The sequence below is a fragment of the Siphateles boraxobius genome, unplaced genomic scaffold (assembly GCF_051911475.1).
Source record: "Siphateles boraxobius isolate OS27281-9 unplaced genomic scaffold, OSU_SipBor_1 65, whole genome shotgun sequence".
Taxonomy (NCBI): domain Eukaryota; kingdom Metazoa; phylum Chordata; class Actinopteri; order Cypriniformes; family Leuciscidae; genus Siphateles; species Siphateles boraxobius.
The window spans coordinates 3587291-3607696 of NW_027509192.1; the positions used below are offsets into that span (position 1 = coordinate 3587291).

General features: G+C 39.4%; 1 protein-coding gene across 1 annotated transcript in view; it reads left to right on the top strand.

The window, feature by feature from the left end:
- Nucleotides 1–20086, top strand: part of LOC143720621 (uncharacterized) — a 33011-nt gene extending 12925 nt beyond the window's left edge. Inside the window, exons 26-46 of the mRNA XM_077210205.1 lie at nt 124–280; nt 2749–2877; nt 3081–7673; nt 7844–7989; nt 8269–8443; nt 8579–8814; nt 8988–9177; nt 9443–9623; nt 9878–10062; nt 10182–10251; nt 10357–10487; nt 10583–10614; nt 10752–10899; nt 11078–11170; nt 16867–16907; nt 17033–17152; nt 17261–17359; nt 17455–17574; nt 18646–18685; nt 19304–19421; nt 19661–20086. Of these exons, the coding sequence (XP_077066320.1) occupies nt 124–280; nt 2749–2877; nt 3081–7673; nt 7844–7989; nt 8269–8443; nt 8579–8814; nt 8988–9177; nt 9443–9623; nt 9878–10062; nt 10182–10251; nt 10357–10487; nt 10583–10614; nt 10752–10899; nt 11078–11170; nt 16867–16907; nt 17033–17152; nt 17261–17359; nt 17455–17574; nt 18646–18685; nt 19304–19421; nt 19661–19841 (7185 nt within the window). The 3' untranslated portion in view covers nt 19842–20086. The remainder of the gene's footprint in view (nt 1–123; nt 281–2748; nt 2878–3080; nt 7674–7843; nt 7990–8268; nt 8444–8578; nt 8815–8987; nt 9178–9442; nt 9624–9877; nt 10063–10181; nt 10252–10356; nt 10488–10582; nt 10615–10751; nt 10900–11077; nt 11171–16866; nt 16908–17032; nt 17153–17260; nt 17360–17454; nt 17575–18645; nt 18686–19303; nt 19422–19660) is intronic.
- Nucleotides 20087–20406: the final 320 nt, after the last annotated feature.

Consider the following 20406-nt stretch of genomic DNA (forward strand, 5'->3'; position numbering starts at 1 on the left):
CCTAACTGAACTAAGGCCTAAACCTGGTTTAGTCCAAGCCCTGTCTGGGAAACCGGCCCCTAGTGTAGCTACTTCATCATTGTAATCCTTGAGGATCTGTGTGTGTGATTTTCCTGTCTTTAGGTGGACTCTGGCCCATTCTATGATGCCTGTGTAAGGGACGCCTGTGCATGTGACAGCGGCGGTGACTGTGATTGTGTCTGTACTGCAGTGGCAGCTTATGCTGCTGAATGCCGTAAAAAAGGAGCTTGTGTGGCATGGAGGAGGCCAGACTTTTGTCGTAAGTTTAAATATTTCTAACATTTATTTTACCTATAAACATACACTGCAACTATAATGTACTTGGAGAAGAATGCATTTATTGTACTCCATGGAGTTATTTTATTATCACAAACACGTCATCTCATCCACTATAAATTAGTGGGGTTTTTTTCAAATATGGGCACCATTGGCTTTTCTAGAAAATGACTATAGACTGTAAAAAAATATGGACATGGTGTTCATGACGTAACCCGTAGGTTTCTGAAGAGCATTTTTGAAGCCCAAAGTGGGCGGAGCCGGCCGTCGCCATCTTGGTAGCGCGTCACTCCCGGGTAAACGAAAATCGGCAAAAAGGCGGGATTAGCTGAGGTGACGTGACAGCTAACAGACCGTAGACAAACGGCTAGTAGTGACAGCAGCGGCAATCCACCTGTCACTCAAGTGGCCACGCCCTTAATTATGCAGAACTTTAAGGCTCTATAGAATTTAAATGGTTGAGTTATAAAAAAATTCACCCCCCTCACAGTTGTCATGAAGGGCAAAATTAGCTATATAGACTAAAACCACTTTTTGCACCAGGCTGTAAACACATTTTTTTTTCTGCTGTAAAGTTGGGCATATTAACATGGTTGATATATGGGATTGACTCTCTTTTGCTGCCTCTCTCTAGCGCGCCAGTCGATGAATTGCAGTTTAAGTCACTTCCGTGTTGGTTTCAAGAGAAAGATCTGAAAGTTTCCGCTTAAAAAATTACTCAATGGTCTTACTAAGGCTAATTTCACTGCTATCACGGCATTTAAATATGATTAATAATTTAACATTTTTCCATACTTTGACTAATATAAACTTGACTAAACTTTGACTAATATAAACTTTTATTTTTAAAGGCCACTTGTTTCATGGATCCAGGATAATATGCATCATGATAAAGTTCCCTTGGCCTTTGGAATTAAAATATTTAATCCCCACATGAAATGAAATGAAATGAAATAATGAAATACACTTTATTGTCCCCAAAGGGGAAATTTGTGTTGGACTCAAGGTGTTTACATTGACATTGAAACATTCAAATGCATACATTAAAATCACTAGTATTATAATAAATAACAATTCCTATTCACACACATACATACACATACATATACATACACATATATACACATCATTCATCATTTAACAATTTAATTGAAAAAGGGATAAAAGACTTCTTAAAACGGTTATATCTACACATCGGAAATCTGTATCGTCTTCCAGAAGGTAACAATTCATACTCAGTGTACAGTATGAATTGTTACCTTCTGAAGGCGATACAGATTTCCGATGTGTAGATATAACCGTTTTAAGAAGTCTTTTATCCCTTTTTCAATTAAATTGTTAATCATCACATTCACATAATCACATTCCCTTCACCATACCTAGAGATTGGCATGGGGTACTTTCCATAAGATCATCTCTCAATGCAAATCAAACCAGCTATTAGGCTAACTGAAATAAAACCATGCCAATCTCTAGATATGGTGAAGGGTGTGTGATGATTTGGGGATATTTTAATTCCAAAGGCCAAGGGAACTTTATCAGGATGCATAGTATCCTGGATCCATGAAATAACTGGCCTTTAAAAATAAAAATCTGCCTGCCTCTATGGGAAATTAACATAGGAGTGTCCTGACTTATGCAACCTGTATTTTAAGGAAGAACATTCATTTATTTACAATACATGATTCATTCACAAAGAAAATTGGTGTCCTTAAAGGTTGGATTTTTCCTGATTTTTTTAATTAAGGCATTGAGATCAATTTCCAAAAGATGATTTTTTATTCCTCTTTTTAGTCAACTTTAGCATGGGTAAGCATGCTAAGCACTGTGTGTGTGTATATATATATATATATATATATATATATATATATATATATATATATATATATATATATATATAATATATATATAATAGGTTTATATATAATAATATATATAATAGTAAGTGATATTTACCTTAATTTTTATTTTTCTTCATGCAACGTCTGATAAAGTATTTTATATGTTCTTCAGTGACACATTTATCTAGGTAATATTGATAACTAATAACAATAACATTTGAAACTTTCAATTTGTTGGTCATTATGGAAAAGAGGGACAGTCAGTATTTTTGAAATATATAAATCATTTTCACAATCTAAATATAAAATTATTTATGAGTATTTTTATAATAGTTTTAAAAATGTTTTTATTATGGACTTAGAGATTGAATATTTGTATCTGGAAAAAGGTAACAATAAAATCCACACATAGAAGTTATTAAAATAGCAAAAATAAATGATGACGCATGGTACAAGGTTTACTAGGCCAATTTAAAAATGACCTTCATTTAATAATAAATAAACTTTAAATCTGTTAGCTTAAAAAAAAACCTTGGGGCATAAATGTGCCTGTAGCTTAAATAACTCTCAAATATAGACATTGTCCTGACTCAAGTGATTGTTCTTGCAGCTGTATTCTGTGACTACTACAATACTCTAGATGAATGTGAGTGGCACTATAAAACCTGTGGATCGACCTGCATGAAAACCTGCAAAAATCCCTCAGGAACTTGCTCTGATCAAATTCCTCTTCTTGAGGGTAAGAATTGAGCATTTTAGCACATTTTGAAAATATGTGATATAGAGTGTCCCAAGAAACATATAATGAACTTAATGCTGAATACGATGAGAATTTTAACACTATTACGTACATTAGGTACCAACATGTCTAGAAACATTTTATAATACCCATATCTTATTTTTCTGTCTATTCCTGCTTTGCCTTTTTATTTACACTTTTAGGTTGTTTTCTTCAGTGCTCTTCTGAGAGGCCATATCTCAGGGAGGAGACCATGAAGTGTGTTAAAACATGTGATGAATGTTTCTATGACGGGAAGTTATTTCCACCTGGATCTGTCATTTACGACACCACAGATGGGAACGGGGCATGTTTAACTGCTCTGTGTGATTCAAATGGGGTAATAGAAAGAATTATTACTGAATGCCCAACCCCAACAACAACACCTTTCACTTTCACAACTACAACTGAAACTATTAAAACAACAACAACTATGACCACAACTACTATGTCAACTACAACCACAGCATCAACAAAAATATCTACAGTTACCGTAACATCACCAATAGTCACAACAACTCCCACGTCAGAGACCTCTACAATCACATCCACTATTACCTCACCAACTACTGTAACAACACCTACAACCGTTACAGTAACGGCACCTACATCATCAGAAACAACACCTACAACTGTAACAACAACACCTACATCAACAGAAACAACACCTACAACTGTAACAACAACACCTACATCAACAGAAACAACACCTACGACCGTTACAGTAACAACACCTACATCAACTGAAACACCTACAACTGTTACAGTAACAACACCTACATGTTATTTTAGTTGTGAATGGTCAGATTGGATTGATAGCAACACACCCAGTACAGAACCCGAAGGATTCGAAACTGAATCAATATATGCATTGTGGAGTTCAGAAAAGATTACCTGTCAAAGCCCTGAAGAGATTGAATGTAGGGCAGTAAATTATCCGCAAAAGTCCCTGGAAGATTTGGGTCAACTACAATATTGTAATGCATCTTTTGGACTGTCATGTTCAAATGAAGACAATGCAGCTGGCATGCCACCACTTTGTTATAATTATGAAATCCGTGTAAAATGTTGTAAAGGCAATTGTATTTCCTCTACAACGATCACATCAACAGAGACGTCCACAGTCACATCCACTACTACCTCACCAACTACCGTAACAACAACAACTACATCAACAGAGACAACACCTACAACTGTTACGACAACAGAAACAACACCTACAACTATTACGACAACACCTACATCAACAGAAACAACAACTTCAACTGTAACAACAACACCTACATCAACAGAAAAAACACCTACAACTGTAACAACAACACCTACATCAACAGAAACAACACCTACAACTGTAACAACAAGACCTACATCAACAGAAACAACACCTACAACTGTTACGACAACAGAAACAACACCTACAACTGTAACGACAACACCTACATCAACAGAAATAACACCTACTCCTGTCACGATAACACCTACAAGTTTAACAACACCTACATCAACAGAAACAACACCTACATCTGAAACAACACCTACAACTGTTAAAACACCTACATCAACAGAAACATCACCTACAACTGTTACAACACCTACATCAACAGAAACAACACCTACAGCTGTTACAACAGCTACATCAACAGAAACAACACCTACAACTGTAACGACAACACCTACATCAACAGAAACAAGTGTAACAACAACACCTACAACTGTAACAACAACACCTACGTCAACAGAAATAACACCTACTACTGTCACGACAACACCTAAAAGTGTAACAACACCTACATCAACAGAAACAACACCTACAACTGTTACAACTACATCAACAGAAACAACACCTACAACTGTTACGACAACAGAAACAACACCTACAACTGTAACGACAACACCTACATCAACAGAAATAACACCTACTACTGTCACGACAATACCTACAGGTGTAACAACACCTACATCAACAGAAACAACACCTACATCTGAAACAACACCTACAACTGTTACAACACCTACATCGACAGAAACAACACCTACAACTGTTACAACACCTACATCAACAGAAACATCACCTAGAACTGTTACAACACCTACATCAACAGAAACAACACCTACAACTGTTACAACAGCTACATCAACAGAAACAACACCTACAACTGTAACGACAACACCTACATCAACAGAAACAAGTGTAACAACAACACCTACAACTGTAACGACAACACCTACATCAACAGAAATAACACCTACTACTGTCACGACAACACCTACAAGTGTAACAACACCTACACCAACAGAAACAACACATACATCAACAGAAACAACACCTACAACTGTTACAACACCTACATCAACAGAAACATTACCTACAACTGTTACAACACCTACATCAACAGAAACAACACCTACAACTGTTACAACAGCTACATCAACAGAAACAACACCTACAACTGTAACGACAACACCTACATCAACAGAAACAAGTGTAACAACAACACCTACATCGACAGAAACAACACCAACTGTTACAACACCTACATCAACAGAAACAACACCTACAACTGTTACAATAACATCAACAGAAACAACACATACAACTGTTACGACGACACCTACATCAACAGAAACAGCACCTACAACTGTTACAACTACATCAACAGAAACAACACCTACAACTGTTACGACAACAGAAACAACAACTACAACTATTATGACAACACCTACATCAACAGAAACAACACCTACAACTGTTACAACACCTACATCAACAGAAACAACACCTACAACTGTTACGACGACACCTACATCAACAGAAACAGCACCTACAACTGTTACAACTACATCAACAGAAACAACACCTACAACTGTTACGACAACAGAAACAACAACTACAACTATTACGACAACACCTACATCAACAGAAACAACACCTACAACTGTAACAACAACACCTACATCAACAGAAACAACACCTACAACTGTAACAACAACACTTATATCAACAGAAACAACACTTACAACTGTTGCGACAACAGAAACGACACCTACAACTGTAACGACAACACCTACATCAACAGAAATAACACCTACTACTGTCACGACAACACCTACAAGTGTAACAACACCTACATCAACAGAAACAACACCTACATCTGAAACAACACCTACAACGGTAACAACACCTACATCTGAAACAACACCTACAACTGTAACAACACCTACATCAGCAGAAATAACACCTACAACTGTTACAACACCTACATCAACAGAAACAACACCAACTGTTACAACACCTACATCAACAGAAACAACACCTACAACTGTTACAATAACATCAACAGAAACAACACCTACAACTGTTACGACGACACCTACATCAACAGAAACAACACCTACAACTGTTACAACACCTACATCAACAGAAACAAGTGTAACAACAACACCTACATCAACAGAAACAACACCTACAACTGTTACAACACCTACATCAACAGAAACAACACCTACAACTGTTACGACGACACCTACATCAACAGAAACAACACCTACAACTGTTACAACTACATCAACAGAAACAACACCTACAACTGTTACGACAACAGAAACAACAACTACAACTATTACGACAACACCTACATCAACAGAAACAACACCTACAACTGTAACAACAACACCTACATCAACAGAAACAACACCTACAACTGTTACGACAACAGAAACAACAACTACAACTATTACGACAACACCTACATCAACAGAAACAACACCTACAACTGTAACAACACCTATATCAACAGACACAACACCTACAACTGTTACGACAACAGAAACAACACCTACAACTGTAACGACAACACCTACATCAACAGAAATAACACCTACTACTGTCACGACAACACCTACAAGTGTAACAACACCTACATCAACAGAAACAACACCTACATCTGAAACAACACCTACAACGGTAACAACACCTACATCTGAAACAACACCTACAACTGTAACAACACCTACATCAACAGAAACAACACCTACAACTGTTACAACACCTACATCAACAGAAACATCACCTACAACTGTTACAACACCTACATCAACAGAAACAACACCTACAACTGTTAGAACAGCTACATCAACAGAAACAACACCTACAACTGTAACGACAACACCTACATCAACAGAAACAAGTGTAACAACACCTACATCAACAGAAACAACACCAACTGTTACAACACCTACATCAACAGAAACAACACCTACAACTGTTACAATAACATCAACAGAAACAACACCTACAACTGTTACGACGACACCTACATCAACAGAAACAACACCTACAACTGTTACAATAACATCAACAGAAACAACACCTACAACTGTTACAATAACATCAACAGAAACACCTACAACTGTTACAAAAACATCAACAGAAACAGCACCTACAACTGTTACAACAACACCTACACCAACAGAAACAACATCTACAACTGTTACGCCAACACCTACATCAACAGAAACTCCTACAACTGCTGCAACAACACCTACGTCAACAGAGACATCCACAATCACATCCACTTCTACCAAACTAACTACTGTATCTATGACACCTACATCTACAGAAACATCTAAAACTAGTACAACTACTGGCACATCTACAAGTACTTACACTGTGAATACAGGGCCAACTCCCACAACCCCAAGAAAAAACTTCACATCTCAATGTACATGCAAATATCTAAATTCAGAATTCTATCAAGGTAAGTGTTACTTTAACAGTAATTATTCCAATTTTTTAATTTTCTGAATTTACAGTTTGTTTAATCCTTGTGCATGTGTACATTGATCCTACATTACATTCAGGTTCCACTTATGTTAAAATCTCTCATTTTGTTTACCTTCCTCGCACATCCTTTTATTATAATTATAGGATCAATAATCTATAATCAAACGGATAAAGCAGGTTGGTGTTTCATTGCCACCTGCAACTCCTCTTGTGGTATTGTGAAAACAACTCAGCCATGCCCAACTCCTCCACCTCTACTTCCAAAAGACTGCACAAATATCAGCAGAAAGGTAATTTAATAAGAGTTTAGAAGAAGTACACTAATGCAGTAACACTTGTACAATTTCTAAAACATTTCAGCATTTATTTTCTCAAGATAAACAATAACATAATAGCCTGTAATGGTTATTTGATATGATAATATCTGTTGTAAAACAACACTTAATTAATTGCATTCTGTATAACTGTTAGACGACTGAAGTATTAACTGGTAAGAAAAGAAAGAATACCTGAAACCATTTAAAAAAAAAATTATTATCTTTGTTTATCAATCTGTTTGTGTCCTTCAGCATATGGAATCCTGGATTGAAGACTGCAAAAACAAAACATGCAACAATGGCAGTGTCTCATCAGTATCTCTATCGTGTGACAAATCTGATAATGTCATACCTAAATGTACTAATGGAATTAAAGCTAAGAAGGTGCCTTATAACAATGGATGCTGCTCCAAGTATGAGTGCGAATGTAAGTTTAAGTCTTGCTCATGGACAGTTCATTAATATTAAATATTTATATTAAGTAAATTTGCTTAATATAAAAAAATAAACAATTGTCCTTGCCATTGCCTTATGTTTACATTTGGTGTAACTTGTTTGACAGGTAAATGCAGTGGCTGGGGTGACCCACATTACAAAACTTTTGATGGAACATACTATGCTTTCCAAGGAAACTGTACATATGTTTTGTTCCAAGAAATCATCCCGAAATACAATATCAGTGTCCATGTTAAAAACTATTATTGTGATGTTAAAAATAATCTAGCCTGCCCAGAGTATGTGATTGTGAACTACAAATCCTATAAAATCAAGCTGACAAGCAACACTAAAGAGGTCCAGGTAAGTCTTAGAACTACAGAAAAACATTCACAGGCTCCAGAAAAACAAGCAAAAATTCAAATTGAACACAAAAGTACTCAAAATTTCACATCAAATCATGACACTTTGCAAAATAACACCATACTCTAGATAACAATTTCCGTCATAACTCAGAAAGACTATGTTTCACACAGGTCTATGTTAATGATGAATTGAAACAACTAACGTACATAAATATAGATGATCAATTCTTCATAACCACCTCTGGCATGGCAGTAGTTGTGAATATCACTGAAATCAAAGTTGAGATTTTGGTCAATCATCAAGGCTTTGAGATCAGTCTCCCAATCTCGTATTTCAATGGCAATACAGAGGGACAGTGCGGTGAGTACAGATCAGAGATCTCATGTCACACTCGCAACAAATAAAACTGAAATGTGTTTTGACTGTGACATGTGTACAAACTACTATATGTGTCAGTTTCATTTCATGTTTACCAGTGCGACAAATAAATTAGATATTCAATAACTGTAAATGAAACTTTAATTAATTAATTTTGAATTAATTTATTTTGAATAATTTCATTAATTACTCTCATCTTACTCTTTTAAATCTCTATATTCAGATTTAATATAATTTACATTTTCAGGGGTTTGCGACAACAACCGTACAAATGACTGCAGACGTCCTGATGGACAAATCGATCAATCTTGTGTGAACATGGCACAGCTTTGGATGGTCCCACTAGGATGCAAACCCTCTGTAAAACCAATTCATCCTACACGTCCACCCTCCTGCACCCCGGGGATTTGTGAGCTTATCAAGGGAGAGTAAGGAAAAGCATTTGGTAACACTGATTAGTGCAAAGTGTGTTCCCTTTTAAATGTATTCGCCATCAATATTTTTTTTTTATTGTCTCACCCTCAGGTTGTTCCAAATGTGTTTGACTTAGTTTATTCTGTGGAAAAATAGAATAACGAAAGTCATACAAGTTTGGAACAACATCACGGTGAGTAAAAGATGAACTATCCCTTTCAGATGCCTAAAATCAAAAGTTTTGTATTGTGTATTTGTCTCTTCACAGTATGTTTGTGAAATGCCATGGGGTCATTCCTTATGAAAGTTATTATGAGGCATGCAAATATGATGTGTGCCACATGGGAAAGAACTCTACTGGTTGTACCAGTCTGGAATCGTATGCTCAGCTATGTGGCAAGGAGGGTGTCTGTGTGGACTGGAGAACATCAGATAAACTCAAAAAAATGTGTGGTAAGTAAAATTAACCTAACCATTTGACTGCATTTTTATTGTACTTTAAAGCTGGTTATCTTCTACATGTTGTACTTGAGGAGACTCTGAAACTTGATTATAATTGTTTTCTATTACAGAATACAAGTGCCCCAGTCACAAAATGTACAAGGGTTGTGGGCCTAAAATAGAAAAAACCTGCAGCACAAGGTAATTTCACTCTACAATACTCCATATCCACAAAACAACAGTCCCTAACAAGTGATGGAATCATAATACTTCATGTCTGATGTGCTTCTATAAACTCAACACTAGGTACAATGATTTGTTTGTGGAGAAAGAATGTCAAAGCAAGGAGTGTCTTCAAACATTTATGGAAGGCTGTTTCTGTCCTGATAACACATATCAAGTTAGCTCAACTATAGATAACTGTACAGCCTTCTGTGGTAAGACATGCTGCCTCATTCACTTTCTCTGTTTTTAGATTAATGCACCTTTGTGTCTTATTTTCATTGATTTGTTTTTTATTCCCTCCGTGTAGATTGTATTGGCCCTGATGGATTACCTAGGATGGTACGTCTAGACAAAACAAGATATTTTGAAAAATATTTCAAGAAAGTCAATGGGGTCCAAAGCATTTTACTCTGTATTTGCCTTGCAATATCACCATGATTCTACTTGCATCTACATCTACTTGCTTTTTTCTGTAGCCTGGGGATACATGGACCATGGGCTGTTCTGAATACACATGCTCCAATGAGACATTTGGTATTAAAACTGTGCCTGTCAACTGTCCGATTGAAAAGCCCTGTGGACCAGAACAAAAAAGAATCATTGAAAACTGCTGCCCAACCTGTGGTGAGCCAAGATTAAAAGTGTTAGATGGTGCATCATTACAATCAATTTGCACCATTGCTTATAGCACACAGTCTACTCTGTTTTAAGATTCACATTTAGTGCTACCTTTGAAATATCCATACATAAATTCATGCAAAAATCATTTAAAAGGATACCCATTTCATCTCAACCCATTTAGTGTGTGATCTCGAGCTGTGTCTTCAGAAGAAATGTGATGTGGGATTTGAGTTAGCAGCAAATAATACTGATGACAGTTGCTGTCCACCCTGTGGTAAGTCTCAGATACATTTCTGTGGTTTAAAATCTTAAACATAATTACTCAGATATTGCTGTTATACAAAAACGTCTCAGGTATGTTACCCTGGTTCCCTGAGAGGGAACGAGACGCTGCGTTGAGACGCGGTGGGAACGCTCTGCGTGATTGCGTCGTGAAGCACGTGTATAATCAGTCCAATGGAAGAGCGAGACGTCATAGGCGGGTGACGTCATAGACCAGGAAGCTATAAAGCACACCTGAAAACAGACCGCTACAGCTTCTGATAAGCCTCAAGCAAGTCGATCAGGGCATGCAGGAAGTATGGCAGGAGAACGCAGCGTCTCGTTCCCTCTCAGGGAACCAGGGTTACATACGTAACCTGAGACGTTCCCTTTCAAGGGAACTCGAGCTGCGTTGAGACACGGTGGGAACCCCATACCCACTACGCCATAAAGACAAATGCCCGTTCTGTGTGAAGTCTTTGCGCACACTAAGAAGCAAGCAACCTAGCCCCAGGAGTGGAGAGGTCTAGGTCATAAAATCTGAAAAATGTATGTGGTGAGGACCAGCCTGCCGCATTACAAATATCCTGAAGGGAAACACCCGAAATTAAAGCCTTGAGGCAGCCATACTCCTTGTAGAATGGGCCTGAACAGCCATAGGTGAAGGCTGTCCGGCCGCTTCATAAGCAAGTGAGATAGCCTCAACTACCCACCCGCTCATTATCTGTTTAGATGCAGGGCAACCTATCTTAGGTTACCCGAAGCAGACAAATAATAGTTCTGATATATGCCACTGAGCAGCTCTGTGGACATACGCATCCAAAGCCCGGACAGGGCATAACAGATTAAGTTTTTCCTGATCTGGGGTATTAAAGGTGAAGGACAGAAGGCCTGGAGCACAAATGACACGCACATTTAGTAGGGACCTAGAAATACAACCAGACCTGGGGTGAAGAAATACTACCACCAAACCAGGTGCAAATCCAAGTACGTGCAGGCCTCAGCCTCATGTACCACGGAGAAGACGAAATTAAGGATCTCACCTCAGAGATAACCCAGCAAAGAAACATTCATTACAGAAATCAAGTACTGTACCAACAGGGCAGAAACAAGATTCAGAAGGCGTTCTCTGCACCAGGCAGAGAACAGCATATTTAGTCTTCTCGTGGAGGGAGCTCTAGACTGGAGTATGGTCTCCACGACCTCGGTCGAGAGACCTGAATCTATGAGCTGGGCCCCCTCAGAGGCCGAGCCCACAGTATCCACAACTCCAGAGCTCCCAGGAGCAAAGATATCTGGAAAAGCGTATAGGTGTAGCGGCCACAACACCTATTGCATCACATCCAGTCCAAGCGGAGCTGGATGCGTGAGGGAGAACCACAAGGGCAATGCATTGTACAAGAGATGCGAAAGGTCGACTTGTAGTTTGACCGAAGTTCTCCCTAAGAAGCTCCACCACCTCGGGGTGAAGTCTCCATTCCCCGGGCCACAGCCCCTGCCTCAACCGGATATCTGCTCTGATATACGAGACCATCAGTGTGTTGTCCGGACCCTTCACCGAGCAACCACTCATGATTGCCCCCGACTTGTGAGGGAAGCATCCGTCGATAGCATTATGCGTCGACAAGAAGCCCCCAACACTGGGGCTGGGCGAGGAACCAAAGTTCTTCCACATGACCGAGGCACGAAGGCATAGCCGCGTGACCTTGATCATGCGAAAACGGATTTCCCCTCGGAGAAAACCCCTTGGTCCTGAGCCACCACTGCAGGGGTCTCATGTACAGAAGGCCAAAAGAAACTACGTTGGACGCAACTGCCATGAGCCCCAACCAAAGACCTTTCACCGAGCGGCCACTCATGACCGCCCCCCATCCTGTGAGGGAAGCAACCGTCGATAGCGTGACGCGTCGACAAGAAGCCCCCAGCACTGGGCCCTGGGCGAAGAACCAAGGTTTCTTCCACATGACCGAGGCACGAAGGCATAGCCGCGCGACCTTGATCATGCGAAAACGGATTTCCCCTCGGAGAAAACCCCTTGGTCTCAAGCCACCACTGCAGGGGTCTCATGTACAGAAGGCCAAAAGTAACTACGTTGGATGCAACTACCATGAGCCCCAAAAGTCTCAGAGACTGTTTTGCAGTGAGTGACTGACCTAGTTTTACATTCTTTACGTCTGTGAGAATCGCAGAAATACGTGCAGGAGACAGACGTGCTTGCATTTTTGTCGAATCCCATAATAAACCTAGAAAAGTGGTCCTCTGAGCTGGGAGGAGTACACTCTTTTTGGTGTTGAGCCGCAACCCCAACCACCTTATGTGGGACAGAACGACATCTCGATGTTGAACTGCCAAAAGCTCGGACTGAGCTAAAATCAACCAATCGTCGATATAATTTAACACGCGAATGCCCTGGAATCCAAGAGGAGCCAGAGCTGCATCCACGCATATTGTAAAAGGTGCGGGGTGATAACCTAGGCCGAATGGAAGAACCCGATACTGGTATGCTTCGCCACTGAAAGCAAACCTCAGGAACCTCCTGTGATGAGGATGGATAGATAAGTAAGCATCCTTTAAGTCTATTGGACAAACCAGTCCTCGGACTGAGTCTGTGACACAATCATATTTAGCGTAAGCATACTTTGAACTTAAGATTCTGAAACCTGCTGTTTAATTGACGCAGGTCTAGAGTAGGACGCAACCCCTCATCCTCTTTCGGAACAATGAAGTAATGGCAGTAAAACCCTGACTGTCTGCCGGGAGGAGGAACCCCTTCTACAGCTCCTTTTGCAGAAGTGTCAGTACTTCCTGCTCCATAACCAAAGCCTGCTCGGGGTCCACCACAGTGGGGAGGACCCCTAGAAATCTGGGCGGACAAGAACCGAATTCTGAACCCTTTTCTATAGTGTGCAGGACCCACCGAGAAATATGCGGCAGTAGTTTCCACGCTGCCAGAAATTCTACTAGGGGAACCAGTCTCTCAAGACTGGCCTCTGGATTTGGTTGAACAGTCACTACGGTGCCCTGAAGCGACGAACCGGCAGGGAACAACCGAACTGACCGTTCAGCGACCCTCCTCGGAGGATTGTATGGGGACGCTGACACCTCGGTGCCCTGAACGGCGAACCGGCAGGGAACAACCGAACTGCCAGCGCTGCGACCCTCCTCAGAGAGTCGCACCCCAGAGGGCGCCGAGGAGAAACGATTTCTCAAAACCGTCCCTGCCCCGGAGGAGCCCTCAGAAGCCTGATAGCCTCGTTTTTTTTTTTTTTTTTTTACAACAGGACTTCCTATCTAAGCTTTATTAGAGATGACTATAGTCCTCAGATCTTGCCTACCTCTAAATAACTTAGTTCCTACGACCCTCCTCGGAGGATCATTGGAAAAAGCAGGAACCTCGGCACCCTGAAACAGCGAACCGGCAGGGAAACCGAACTGACTGCTCTACGACCCCCCTCGGAGGATCGTTTGGGGACACTGACACCTTGGTGCCCTGAACGGCGAACCGGCAGGAAAACCGAATTGACAGCGCTGCGACCCTCCTCAGAGAGTCGCACCCCAGAGGGCGCCGAGAAAGAAACGATTTCTCAAAACCATCCCTACCCCGGAGGGGACCACCCTTTAGAAGCCTGATAGCCTCGGCGTCAGGGCTTCCTATTTGTCCAAGCTTTTTTAGAGATAAAATAGCCCTCAGATCTTGCATATCTCTAACTAGCTAGACTGCTACCGCCACCCAAGTCCCCCTCGATTGTGGAGGAGCCCAAATGGCGATGCTCGTTTTGCACTCTGTGCTGCGAGGAGCTTAGTAGACCGAGACTGCTCCGCCCAGGTCATAGCAACATTAGATTGGTGAGGAAGAAACTTCTGGAACGCCGCTGAATGGTTTATTTCTTAGTTTTTTGAAAGCGGAGCGTCCAGAAGAACAGACTTAATTTTATCTTATTTTTCTTTATTTTTAAATCAGAAAAACGTATATATATATATATATATATATATATATATATATATATATATATCACTCCGTGGCCACCAGCAGGAAAACAACCGAACTGGCCGTGCTGCGACCCTCCTCAGAGATTCGCCCCCTAGAGGAGAAACGATTTCTCGAGTTTATCTGTTTTTGCACGACGCAATTCTCGAATAGCGTCAGTGCTGACAACCTCACATTCATCCATGTCTTTATAATTTACTCACCAGCGCTGCCTAATAATTTTTTTTTTTTAAATTTAAGATGGGTGGAGGGTAACGTCGGGGTTAAAAATTATGACGCCGACTCGGGAGAGAGAAAGCTAGCAAGCGTCTCTTTAACCCGAGGAACTGTCATACCATGATACTTAATACCCATAGCTTTAGACGTTTGGGCATTAAACACATAAAAACGAAACCTGCTTATTCCACGATCTCGACACCTCAGTGTGGTGTGGGGAAAAACGGCAGTCCCCGACGAGGAGGCTGAGATACAGAGTTTTTTCTGTTTTTAGATATATTTCATCTAATAAACTCTTTTTATTTTCACTCTTATATTGTTCAGCTGGCCAAAAAATATTTAACTAGCAACAGCACTAGATAAACCTCCTTTTAAAGCTCCTCTTTATTCAACAGAGTTATGAGCGGACTTATTTATTCATTTATTGAAAACTCAAACATCTGCCTTTTTCTTAATATCTTTATTTGTTTTGTTCTCTTTTTCTAAACAAAACACTAACGATACCAATTACTCGGAACTGGAAATCGCCAGCACTGGATCTGGCAGGTGAAAGCTGAGATAGGGCGGAGCCCGTCCCAACCCCCGCTGTCAGATCTGTTTGCAAACCCCAAAATGTGAGTCGCCGCCGTGCAACAGCGGGACGTGCGCGGGGAGCGCAAACCGAACCGTCCTCCTCGAAGAACGCCCGGCGGGAGCGGAGCGTCCCCACGTACAGCTTCTCGCAATGCTCACAGTCAGCCCCCTTGAGAACTGACTGTGGCATGCTTTACTCCCAAATAGTAACAAAAAGCTGATGTGTGTGTCCCCACCCGTGATATAACGTGGGTAGGGAACAACACAAAGCTGCTTGCTCTCTTTTGCCATAATATATATATATATATTGCAACTTGACAGACAACAATAAATATGACAAGGACATAATACACAGATCGCTTTCTGAAGGCACAGAAGCTGTCGCGGTCTGTTTTCAGGTGTGCTTTATAGCTTCCTGGTCTATGACGTCACCCGCCTATGACGTCTCGCTCTTCCATTTGACTGATTATACACGTGCTTCACGACGCAATCACGCAGAGCGTTCCCACCGCGTCTCAACGCAGCTCGAGTTCCTTTGAAAGGGAACAGACGTCTGAGTCATTCTAGTTAAGCAGCAAATTTTGAGTCCATGTTTTTAAATTTCCACATTAATACAATCTGAAGAAAAACCTGGAATATGAGAAAAATTGCCAGTTAAAAGGATCAATAATGACAACATCAGCTCAAAGTAGTAGTTTCATTATTATTTAATTACTTGTTATTATGTAATTATGTTCACTTAACTGATAATAGGATTTCTATCCTTAGAAATGGTGAGATTAATATTTTATCAATACATATGAAGACGTGAAAATGTACTGCATAACAGAAATTACCCTTTTTTTATTTTTAATAAAAAAACGAAATTAGTGTACAGTACATTATTATTGAACTGATTTAATTACTTTAAAAAGGATTGTTCTGATTTTCAGTGCCCAAAGACGTCTGTGTGTACAATAACATTGAGTACCAGGTGAGTTCATGTGTTCACATTACTAAAGTAAATATGGGAACATTTTTAAAATGAATTAAAATGAAGCAAAAAGAAACAGTCATAATATTCTCCACTTTTCTAACACTGAAATCTCTTCTTTCTAGCCTGGGGCTAAAATCACCCCTGAGCCTTGTGTTGAATGTGACTGTCAAATGGATAAAGACCCAAAGACTCAACTACACAGCGTCATGTGTGTTTCTAAAATCTGTGCACCTTGTCCTGAGGTAATCATTTAAAGTTTTGCTTGTGAACCAGCATTGTATCAAACAACTGATTTGAAACTTCTTAATCAGAAGAATATATGAACTATTAAAGTGTTTTTGTACTCCAAGGGCTATGAGACGGTGAAACAAGATGGAGAGTGCTGTGGAACATGCCTTCAAAATGCCTGTATTTATACTGCGCCAGACAACACCACTCATACTCTCAAGGTACATATTATCAAACTTGCCTTTACCCTTCCAGTTCACCAGACAAATTATCTGCTCTATTCTTTGATCCTCATGTAGCCTTTTTTTTTTTGTAGGATGGAGAGAGCATCGACTACAAATGTGAAAGTGTGACATGTCTTCAAGTCAATGGCACGTTCATGATAGAGAAGACCATGCCAAACTGCCCTGTCATCGATCAAGATGACTGTGTGCCCGTGGGTTCTATAGCTTAAGCAACATTTAATGCATTTGTTGATTGTATTTTGTGTTGCTGTTGCTACCTGCTAACAGTTAAGGGATAGTTCACACAAAAATGAAAAAAAAAAAAAAAAGTCATTGTTTTTCTCACCCTCATGTCGTTCCAAACCCGTAAGACTTTCGTTCATCTTCTAAACACAAATGAAGTTATTTTAAATGAAATCTGAGAGATTTCTGTCCCTCTATTGACAGCTACACAACTATCACTTTGTTGCTTCAAATTTTCTGAAGAGACTCGTTCGCTTTATATGATGAACAGATTTAATTTAGATCTTTATCCACACATAAATATTGATCAGCGAACATAAACAGAAGCTCAAACGTGATGCGTGACACGAGAATGAACCTCATTGGTTCTTGAGGAAGCTCAAATGTGCTGCGTAACACAAGAATTAACCTCATTGGTTCTCGCACGTCAAGCGAACATGCTTGAGTTTCTGTTTACCATAACTGATGTGCGTTGATGATTGTTTATATGTGAATAAAAAACCTAAATTCAATCTGTTCATTATATAAAGTGATCGAGTCTCTTCAGAAATTTTGGACTAAACCGCTCAAATCATATGGATTAGTTTTACGATCTCTTTATAAACCTTTTGATGCGTCAAAGTGGTAGTTGTGTAGCTGTCATTGGAGGGACAGGAATTTCTCAGATTTCATTAAAAACAGGTTTTGGAATCACATGATTCATGAGGGTGAATACATGACAGAATTTTTTTTTTTGGGTGAACTAACCCTTTAAATCTAAAGTAAGTCTTTTTTAAGACTTATTTAATAAATAATTTACCTCCAAAAGAGTGATTTAGTTCACTCGAAATTTAAACTTCTGTCATCATCCACTTACCCTTAATGTCATTCCAAACCTGTATGACTGTATGATCAGACAAACACATTTGCAAAATATTTGCAGAATGAAAGAAGTTATACAGGTTTGAGTTCACACAATGTGCACATTTCTGAGTGAACTATTACTTTAACTATGAGCATGACACGTTGACATTTAAACAAGGCTCTATTTGTCTGAACAGGGAACAATGGGACTCGATGCAGATGGATGTTGCAACACATGTAAGAAATTTCCTTGTTCAAAATATCCTGATGGTCCATATCCATGAAACACAAGCAGAACTAGTGTTTATTGTAAACGGTCACATTCAGTAACATTACTGCTCCGAGACACGAGGTTGAGGATCCAAACACAGTTTAATGGGTTAATCCACAGACATACACAAAGTCCAGGCAAAGGTCGAAACACAGATGAGCAGTCCAAACTAAGACAATGACCAGGGCTAAGGCAAAGCCAAGTATATCCAGGAAACAGAAATAACAAAGATCAGGGGAACAAGGCTCAGAAATGCAGTTCTTACAGACTAACAAGACCTAGTGAAAAGCGACTGAATTAACCAGGTTTATGCAGAAACTAACAAGGAACAGCTGAACACAATCATGGCTGATAGTCGGGGCAGTGGGTTATGGGTAATGTAGTCTTTGCTAGAGTAATAATAGTCTGATCTGGAGTACCCTCTGATGGTAACCAAGGGACATTCTCACTGGTGATCGTGACAATAACGCAGCATTTTAAGATGAATTCATGAATGATTCACACAGACATCATGGATAAGGTCCAGTTTAACTGATAAAAATATGTAATATTCAAATGATCTCTCATTACCTCTAATATATCAGGTGAACCCAAGAACTGTGTTGTGAAGAAGAGCACCACAGACGTTACTTTAAATGGCTGCAAGTCTGTCCAACCCATAGAAGTGACGTCCTGCAGTGGCAACTGTGACACGGTCTCAATGTGAGAGCACATGCACATCTAATTGATCATTGATCTGTGAAATAGAGTTCACACTTACACACTCATACTGAATGCATGTTAATTCCAAGTGTAAACTTAGAGTGGTATCAGGCCAAACATTTTGCTGCTTGATTGTCTCCAAACATGAAAATATGTTTTGATTTTCCAAGACTTGCAAATAGATTAGGATAAGCTTTTAATAATAATCTGACTGAGGTTTTTCTTGTAAACCTGCATAGGTATTCAATGGAAACAAACATCATGAAGCACAGCTGTTCTTGCTGTCGTGAGATGAAAACCCACATCAAAAAAGTGAAGCTGAAGTGTTCCGATGACAGAGAGATTCTTCATGACTACGTCTTCATAGACAGCTGCAAATGTACTCCAATTATGTGTGAAAACGAGAATAGCATTGGATAAAAGATCTTGTTCAGTTTCTGCTCTTCTGCTACAACTGTGATTCCAGGAAATTGCAAAAAGAAAAATTATAATTTGGTGAGAGATTGCACCATTCAGCTTTTTGTTCTATAACTATTATCTCTCAGGACATTTTCTGGGCATTTTGAACATTTTGTTTATTTTTTAGCAATGCAAAATGTGATTCTTTACTTTTCTTTCTTATGAAATGAATGATGACTATAATAAAGCAAAATAAATGGGAAAAACACAGTTTAATGGACCCAAAAACAAAAAGAGTTATTAGGAAAAAGAAAACTGGTATTACTTCACAATAAGGTTCTATATGTGAAAGGAGTCATAAACTGCATTTTCTTTTTAAAAGATTTATAATGTTTTCTGAGGTCCACTAATAATGTTAGCAAGATTTTTATATCAGAAAACAGCAAGTAATGAGGTATTTTTTTGACATTCTCTTTGAAAGGAAAATCCAAAACGTTGTATTATCCGCTTGGATTCAATAGAAGCTGTTTTTGGACTAACAAGGAAGTTTTGAGTTCTGAAACATACAGGATTTTTTACAGTACAA